At 41.7% G+C, this 9,668-nt stretch overlaps 1 protein-coding gene across 1 annotated transcript; it reads left to right on the top strand.

Annotated features, from left to right (window-relative positions):
* Positions 1–5,311: 5,311 nt before the first annotated feature.
* LOC145139608 (uncharacterized) lies at positions 5,312–6,529 on the top strand. Its single transcript, XM_079073369.1, has one exon. It carries the CDS (start codon positions 5,312–5,314, stop codon positions 6,527–6,529), a length of 1,218 nt encoding a protein of 405 aa, XP_078929495.1.
* Positions 6,530–9,668: the final 3,139 nt, after the last annotated feature.

The raw sequence follows: 9,668 nt of genomic DNA, 5'->3' as shown, positions 1-9,668 counted from the left end.
GACCCTCGTAGTCAATCATGGCACCGAAACGACTAAGCCATTCCATTCCCACAATCACACATACATCCCCCATGGGAATCGAAATCAGGTCTATCGGGAAAGATACTCTGAAAATCTCCAATACGCAACCCCGATAGACCGAAGAATCGTAAATCCTGTGTTCGTTGACGATAGAGACTTGCAACGGACACTCTAGCTCTCCCACTGGCAACCCGAACTCCCTACTGAACGACTGAGAAACAAACGACCGACTCGCCCCCGAGTCAAATAAGCAGGTAAGGAGTTCACTAAAAACTTACCTAATCATAGGTACAAACATATAAGCATAAAACATATATAATCAGTAATACAAGGGATAGAAACATACCAGCAACCACGTATGGTGCTGCTCTGGCCTCCTCTGCTGTAAGCTGGAAGGCGCGTCCCTGGGCCCTCGGGGGTGCTGCTTGACCCTGACTCCCGTCAGTAATCCTCAGTGTAGCCGGCGCTAGAGCCTACGCCTGCCTGGCTGCGAGCTGTGGACAGTTGGTCTTCACGTGACCAACCTGATGACAGTGGTAGCAAATCCTCATATCCTAAACCGGGGCTGTCTGGCAACAATCCCGCGCAAAGTGACCCTCCTTGCCGCATTTGCGGCATGCACTACCTGATCTGCAAGCCCCCGAGTGCCCCCCTCCCTCACTTGCCACAAGTGCGACCCTGCTGTCCCCCCGACCTGGAATCAGCGGTCTTAGACCATTTCGGCGCCGACTGTGACTATGGCGGGGCCTGCCGCTGCTCCCTCAACTACAACTCAATCTCCAACTCACGCCGCCTAGCGGCCTCCTGTAAATCCAGAAGCGTATCACAACGTTGGGTCGCCACAAAGTGTCGAATATCAGTCTTGAGCATACTCAGATAACGAGTCATCTGAGCTTTCTCAGAAGCAAACTTCGGGAAAAACATCGCCCTCTCTGTGAACATGCGGGTGATCTCCGTCACCGTCTCACCATCCTGCCTCAAATCCAGAAACTCCTGAGCCAACCGTTCCCGCTTGAATCGTGGAATGTAGCGAGCGCGGAACATATCCCTGAACTGCTCCGAAGTAACAGCAACTCTCTGATCATCAGAATACGACCCAATCACCAACCTCCACTAGTCCTTTGCCCCAATCCTCAGCAGGTTCAGGGCACACCTGACCTTCTGGTCAGTAGGACATGAACACGTGAAGAAACATCCATCCACATCAAACAACCACCTCATGGCTTTGATGGGGTCATAAGTCCCATCAAAAGTAAGGGGCTTCGTGTTGTCGAAGTCTCGATACTGAAAAGCCCGACCGGCTCCCAACCCTGTCACCGATATAGCTGTTGTGGCTGCTGCGGCATCTGCCTCAGTGAGGGCTGCATAACGATCATCGAAATACTCCACCATAGGAGTCTTGATAGACCCAAACATCTCCGGTAACTAAGCCCGGAACATAGCAGTAACCTCATCATGAGGGATCTCCTGGAGCCTGTTGTGCATCTCGTCTGGCCTCATCTGGCCGATAGTCTCGGGCACTGTCTGTGCCTCCTGTCCACCATCTCCTGATCCTGACCTGGATCCAGTCACAAATCGTCAAGTAACCACCATGCTGAAAATATACCAGAAAGATATCAGATATTCCACATAACAATCTGGGAACCAACTCCCAACAAAACCTAGGGGTTGTGACTTCCTTGCTACGCGTATGGGTCCTGTGCTTTCAGTAGTACGGGCCCATACTACCTTTCACACCTACCCATATTTGTCTCAAGTATCATCACAACGCCCTAAAACTATACATAAGCATGGCATGCGCTCAATCCTCATTCCTAGAGGAAGGCTAAATGTCTCATAACCGGTAGACTCATCCCAAACAACCCATCCATGAAACTTCCACCAACCCTGCATCACTCGTGTATTCTAGCCATACATAACGCTGGACCCTATAGACTTTCGAATACATGATCCTACCCTAAGCCCTTCGTCAAACAAGAACAGGAAATCAGGCAAACCCAAACATTCTCAGGCTATAAGATCTTAATTATGTATAGCTGTAATGCATACACTAAGCAACTACAGTAATGATGTCAATTTCATATAAGGAAAAACCTAGGCTACCAGACATCATATAATCAGGCAATTCTATCATGCAATTCCTGAAGATCCCTAGCCTAGTACTAGCATGCTGTTCTAACCTATCACATAAATCAAATAATCCGTAAGGTATTTTGGGGTCTATCCGCGAGCTCCGTGATAGTTTCATTTTAGTTACTTCTTTTTATAGTTTATTTTAGCACATTCCATCTCATTTGAGTTAATCTTCATGCATATTTTCTCTTTTTGTTATTTTTCTCCTTTACCGGGTGCTTTCCAGTCTTTTGAGGTTATTTGCAGGATTTATCGAAGACTATTTGTCATTGGAGGCATGGAAGGAGTGCGGGACTATTAGGGGCTTGCAATTTGTTCGTGAACTTGAAGTGTGGCGATTGGGCTCGGTGTCAGTCCAAGCGGGATGCGCGTTGGATTTTATATTGGACGAGGATTCGAGTTGAGGAGGATTAAAGAAGCATTAGACCATCAATGGAGGCTTTGGAATAACATAATTGGGCTACCAAGAGTTGTGCATGTAGGCTGAAGTGTGAATGAGAAGATTGGGCTAGATTTCATGTTAAATGGCCCAAGTCCCACATTCAGCGTGACCCACGCGGTCCGCGTGAAATGTGTTGACTTGATTCCAAGTTTTGACTTGTTGACTCTACTTGTGGAAAGTTGGTGGGTAGCTTTTGGGCAACTTTTTGAATCGGGAAATGAACCTTATCTGCTGGAGTTTGGGAGAATTTTTGAGATTTTTATCACTTGAAGAACACACACAATTCTCTCTCAAGGAGGCTTTGGAAGATTTGAAGATTTTTGAAGATTAGTGTAATTTCTTTCCATCTTGCAACTAGAACAATGTTTGGTACCACTAAACTATATTGTCTTTCTTTTACTTTGGCCATGCTTGGCTAAACTTTCATTTGGTTGATTAGGGTTTAATCCCATGGATGAGTGGTTGTTTTGAAGACTATTATTATCTTGTGTTGAAATTTATGGAAATGTTTTCTAGTTAAACATCTAGTTGTGTTTATTTATCTTTGATCATGAGCTTAGATGAATGAATGCTTATTTTTGTTGACTAATTTCTTGGTTAAGTAATGGACTTTTAAATTAGTAAGCAACAAATGGTTTATATGTTTGTTTTCATTTCATTTAGACCATGGAAATGTTTCCTCCATAATGATAATGTAAGCATTTGATTATCTTTTGGACTTGGTAACTCTTACAACTTAAAGCTAATTGATTTTCACATGATTTTATACTTCATTGATTTTGTGACTTCAATTAAGGAAATGTGTTAAGAGCTCCTCTAGCCATTTTAATATCTAAGAAGAGTTGAGGCAATTTGTGCTTATGAATTGTTGTAGCCAAGTTAAACCAATTCACAAGTGTTATTCTATTTAGTCTAATGATAAGTCAACCATGTCATCCATGTGGTGTACCCAAAATCAACCAATTTCACTTCATTGAATTTAATCAAATCTTTTACTTGTTTACTTGTCATACTTACATTCTAGTTAGTTTTAATTTTGTCAAGCAATCAAAAAGAACTAAACCCCCCCCCCCCCATTTTTATTTTATTGTCATTTTACAAGTACTTTTGCAAAGAGATTTTCCATAGAGTTATAAATTGAACCAATCTCCTTGGATCGACCCTTTACCACTATACACTATTTTAGTGTAAAAGATTTAGGGTTATTTATTTTTGTTGGCCTCGACAACCACCAAATTTTGGCGCCGTTGCCGGGGATTGGTTTATTTTTAATCAATTTGTTTCTCTATGCCCATATCTCAGCGTACAAGTGACTTGATTTACAACCCATAAATTGAAAAAGAAACATGGCGTTTGGCGAAGGAAAAGCGAATTGAACGTGGTCAAACTTCTAATCCTCACGGGGATCTGGAGGTTGAACCCGCTTCATCAAGTGATACGGAACCCGATTCTAGTCCCGACCCTCGCCAAGAAATTCCCGAAACACCACCTCTACAACAAAATCCACCCATTATCGAACCAATTGCAATGGCAAACGGAGGAGAAGCTCCTGAAAGAACTTTGAGGGAAATGATGGAAACCGATGTTACACAAACTCCAACCGGTATCAATTACCCGGTTTTGGAAGGAGGTTCGGAATTGAAGTCAAGTTTAGTCCATCACCTCCCAACTTTTCACGGATTAGAGAATGAAGACCCTCATAAGCACTTGAAGATGTTCCACATTATTTGCATTAGTATGAAGCCACAAGGGTCAACCGATGACCAAATCAAGCTAAGGGCATTTCCCTTTTCATTGGCCGATAGAGCAAAAGATTGGTTATTCTATCTTCCATCGGGGTCAATCAACTCATGGACCGATATGGCAAGAGCTTTTCTTGACAAGTTCTATCCCGCTTCAAGAGTCTCAAGTCTTAGAAATGAGATTTGTGGAATCCGCCAAGGTTAAAATGAGACTTTTCATGATTATTGGGAGAGGTTCAACAATTTGTGTTATAGTTGCCCACAACACCAAATTCCGGAGCAACTCCTCATTCAACACTTCTATGAGGTATTGTTACCAATGGAGAGAAGACTAATTGATGCCTCAAGTGGTGGTGGTGTCTTTAGTAAAACTCCACAACAAAGACAACTTTTCAACACCATAGCCACGAATTCTCAACATTTTGGCCCGCGCCAAGATATGAAAAGAGACACACAACACAAAGTCAATGAAGTGGGATCATCGAACCTCGAGTCTCAAATCAAAGATCTAACCTCCGTTGTCCAAAAGCTAGCCATGGGACAAACGCCAAAAGTGATGGTTTGTGGGATATGTGCAACAATAGGACATCCTACGGATATGTGTCCAGTTCTTCAAGAAGATGCGGAACATGTAAATGCCACGGGAGAGTTCCAAAATTACCACAACATGCCATCCGGTTACCAAAATGCTTAAAATTCAAGTTGGAAGCCAAATCCCAACATGAGCTACAACCCAAGACCATTGCCTCAAAATGCATTGGTTAGACCTTCCTATCCACCACCACAACCTCATTACCAACATCCACAACCACACTATCAATCCAAACCACACCCTCCGCACCACCAACAACCTCCTCAATCCCAACCAAGTAGCTCCGGAATGTCCCTTGAAGACATTGTCAAATCCCTAGCCACTAGTACCCAACAATTCCAAAAAGAGACAAGAACTAGTATCTCCAACCTTGAAGCACAAATGGGAGATATAGTTACATCCATAAGCAAGTTGGAGTCCCGTGGTAAACTCCCTTCTCAAACCGAAAAGAATCCAAATGTCAATGTGGTGACCTTGAGAAATGGCAAACAAATCGGAGAAAGTAGTTCAAAGAAGAAGCCAAGGGATGAAGAGGAAGAAATAGAAGTCATTCCCATTGAAGAACCTATAGTCAAGAATGATGCACAAGCCGGAGCCCCAACGAAGACAGCCCCTCTAGTGACTCCAATAGCCACTCAACCACCATTCCCCTCCCGACTTGCAACTTCGAAGAAGAAAATGGAGGAAAAAGAGATTTTGGACACCTTCCGAAAGGTGGAAGTAGACATCCCTCTACTTGATGCAATCAAGCAAATCTCGAGATATGCAAAGTTTTTGAAAGAACTTTGTACCAACAAGAGGAAGTTGAAGGGAAATGAGAAAATTTTGATGAATGAAAACGCATCCGCGGTTTTACAAAGGAAGCTTCCACCCAAGTGCAAAGATACGGGAATGTTTACGGTTCCTTGCAAGATAGGAAATGTCACTTTTAGTAGTGCCATGCTTGACCTTGGTGCTTCTATTAACGTCATGCTCTATTCGGTGTATGAATCATTGAATGTTGGACCTTTAAGTGAAACCGGTGTCATAATCTCTCTTGCGGATAAATCAAGTGTCTTTCCTAGAGGTGTTTTGGAGGATGTCCTAGTGCAAGTAAACCAATTGGTCTTCCCAACGGATTTCTATGTGATCGATCTAGATGAACAAGTGTCCTCAAAGTCGGGTATAATTTTACTTGGGAGACCATTCTTGAAGACGGCTAGAACAAAGATTGATGTGTATGCGGGAAGCTTAACAATGGAGTTTGATGGTGAAACAATAAGTTTTAACATTTATGATGCTATGATATATCCTAGTGATGTTTCATCCTTGTGTTTTGTTGATGTTATTGAACCATTAACCCAAGAGTTGTTCGAGTTGTCTAACGGTGACACGTTGGAGATGGTTTTGAGCAAAGGGTTTGATTGTGGAAAGTTAGCCAAGAAGTTGAAGCTCTACTCACTAGACCCCGAAGTTGAAAGATTGGTTAACAATTTGGAGATCAAGAAGACCACTCAATTTAGTGTGAAGCAAATTGAATTACCTCAAACTCACACAAGATTGCCACCCTCCCTTGTTCAACCTCCGGAATTAGAATTGAAGGTCCTCCTCAATATTTGAAGTATGCGTACTTAGGAAACAACGAGACTCTTCCGGTCATCATTTCAACTCACTTAACCGAATGTGAAGAAGAGCAACTCCTCAAGGTGTTGAGGGAGCATAAAGAAGCCACGGGTTGGACGATTGCGAATATCAAAGGGTTGAGCCCCTCCACTTGCATGCACAAAATTCTAATGGAGGATGAATGCAAGCCAAGTAGAGACGCGCAAAGAAGGTTGAATCCGCCAATGATGGAAGTGGTCAAGAAAGAGATTTTGAAGCTCTTAGATGCGGGAATGATCTATCCAATCTCGGATAGCAAGTGGGTGAGCCCGGTCCAAGTCGTTCCAAAGAAGACGGGGATCACGGTAGTCGAGAACAACAAAGGTATGATGGTCCCCACCCGTGTGCAAAACGGGTGGAGAGTATGTATTGACTACCGCAAACTCAATGCAAGCACAAGAAAAGATCATTTTCCATTACCTTTCATTAACCAAATGTTAGAAAGGTTGGCCGGGAAATCACATTATTGTTGTCTAGACGGGTACTCCGGTTTTCACCAAATCCCGGTGGCACCGGAAGACCAAGAAAAGACAACATTTACATGTCCATTTGGCACTTTCGCATACCGGAGAATGCCATTTGGATTATGTAACGCCTTGGCCACTTTCCAACGTTGCATGGTTAGTATCTTTTCCGAATATGTCGAAAACATAATTGAGGTTTTTATGGACGATTTTACGGTATATGGAAATTCCTTTCAAGAGTTTTTGACCAATCTCACCAAAATTTTGAAAAGATGTATTGAAACAAATTTGGTTTTAAATTTTGAGAAGTGTCATTTCATGGTGAGTCAAGGTCTCATTTTGGGTCACATTGTGTCAAAGAAAGGAATTGAGGTAGATAAGGCCAAAATTGATGTTATTCAAAGCTTACCTTACCCGACTTGTGTTCGGGAAGTTTGTTCTTTTTTGGGCCATGCAGGTTTCTACCGACGATTCATCAAGGACTTTTCAAAGATAACAAGACCAATGTTCCAACTCTTGCAAAAGGATGTTGATTTCAAGTTCAATGAGGCGTGAAAAGAAGCTTTCGATAAGCTCAAGGAGTTGCTTACATCCGCCCCCATCATGCAAGCACCAAATTAGGATCTCCCCTTTGAGATCATGTGTGATGCAAGCAACTATGCAATAGGCGCCGTTTTGGGTCAAAAGAATGGACGAGCCTCCCATGTGATCTACTATGCATCGAGAACACTAGACAATGCTCAAAGCAACTACTCTACTACGGAGAAGGAGCTATTGGCCATAGTGTTCGCCTTGGAGAAATTTAGACAATACCTACTTGGTACCAAGGTCATTATGTATTCGGATCACGCAGCTCTTAAGTACTTGATGACGAAGAAAGATGCAAAGCCTAGACTCATCCGGTGGATTTTATTGTTACAAGAATTTGATTTGGAAATCCGGGACAAGAGTGGATGCGAGAACTGTCACACCCCGGCCGTCGGCAGAAACACCAGGCGGTGTAACGTCATTTCACATATCATAGTTATCAACTTCCTGAAAATGCATGCATTTAAAAATACGTCAACATAAAGTTGGTGAGTCCACAGGTTTTGACTCCATATAAAAATAATACATTTTCCAAGTTCAAAAGTATAGTTTTGAAAGTATCATTTTGACTCTCCAACGTTTAGCATATATAACCTAGGTATAAAAGTTTACTTACCAAATAAGTAGTTTACCTATAAGTCTCATATACTATGTATAAGTATTTGTAATTCCATACAAACGAAAGTTGCTACGTATAAATCTTATTTCAATTCTATACGAGTAAAACCGCTACGTATAAATCTATTTCAATTCTATACGAGTATGTGTGTTAGATATAATTATCTACATAATATACAAGTAGTATACCTACCAGTTTCTTGTACCTAGAGTATAAGTGTTTGGGAAACTTATACTTAACATTAATACTTGTATAACGACAAAGTATAATGCTTCTAACAATTTGCTACCATGAGTCCGTAACCGCGGCTATATGACTAGTTTCAAACCTCCGCTTGATGCTACAAGTTTCACATCTTGAGATAAGTTCCACACGCTTCATCAACGTCGGAACAATAAACAAACAAAAGGACAGTTCGTCACTCGCACACGGTTTTGTTGTAGCTAGCAACCACGAGTGGGGTTGTCAACCCGTATCTTATTCATACACGACTTCCTCGCTCACACGGGATTAACGGTTACAGGTCAGAGGATTTTCCCTAAGATTTCCAATCTTAGTTGATGAATACAATAGCTCATGTAGACTTGTCGAGTTCCGTTAGTTCTAGTAGTAAAATCATATTCGTGTCTAAAACCCTAAGTTATTAGACTATGCTTTTAACATTACTCCTAATATTTATAATACTTAGGTAGTACAACAGCTATAATTAGAATTAAAACCAGGTTTTATCTTGACATAAAACCAATAATAACAACGTACATATCAATTAACATATAGAACTTCCGAGTATAACTCTGGAACTATATCGCACACAAAATATATATAGAATCCTAAGTATAACTCAAGATCTACATTAGTATACTACTATAACAATAACATGCTAACAACTTTACAATAGTTGTATTCTTTCAGATATGAAATAACTATATCCTGGTTATTATAACTATCTACGTTGATACTAGTATACTATCATATAGATATAATAATAACGTATATATAATATTTAGCATGCGTTTTCCCCGAAATATTAGAAAGTGGGGCCGTGAAACTCACCTTAGTAGCGTGATTATAGAATCTAAACGGTCAGAGGCTCGTCGTTGTCAGGCTCGAGAAGGGAAAACGGCCTTCGGAAACGAGAGAGAATGAAAGGAGAAGGTGTAAGGATTGAATGAGCTTTGATCGCTATTTATAGGGTGTTCTGGGGCCATTCACGTCGTGAACATGATAGGTTCACGTCGTGAACTTCCATGAGTCATCCCATAGCCTTAACGCGTGTTTTCTAGCTCCGATTAATGTCTGTTGACTCCTCACGTCGTGAATTTTTGATGCTCACGTCGTGAGTTCAGTCAAATTAGGGTTTCTGACAGCTGCATCTTCGGAAGGCCATAACTTTTGCATACGAACTCCGTTTTCGGCGTTCTTTATA

This window comes from Lactuca virosa, chromosome 9 (genome assembly GCF_052849685.1).
Source record: "Lactuca virosa cultivar CGN04683 chromosome 9, Lactuca_virosa_CGN04683_v6, whole genome shotgun sequence".
In the NCBI taxonomy this organism is placed as follows: domain Eukaryota; kingdom Viridiplantae; phylum Streptophyta; class Magnoliopsida; order Asterales; family Asteraceae; genus Lactuca; species Lactuca virosa.
This window is presented reverse-complemented; position numbering and strand designations above follow the sequence as displayed.

Coding starts and splice junctions, on each gene's coding strand:
- LOC145139608 (XM_079073369.1), top strand. CDS start 5,312: ATGGGAGATATAGTTACATCCATAAGCAAGTTGGAGTCCCGTGGTAAA.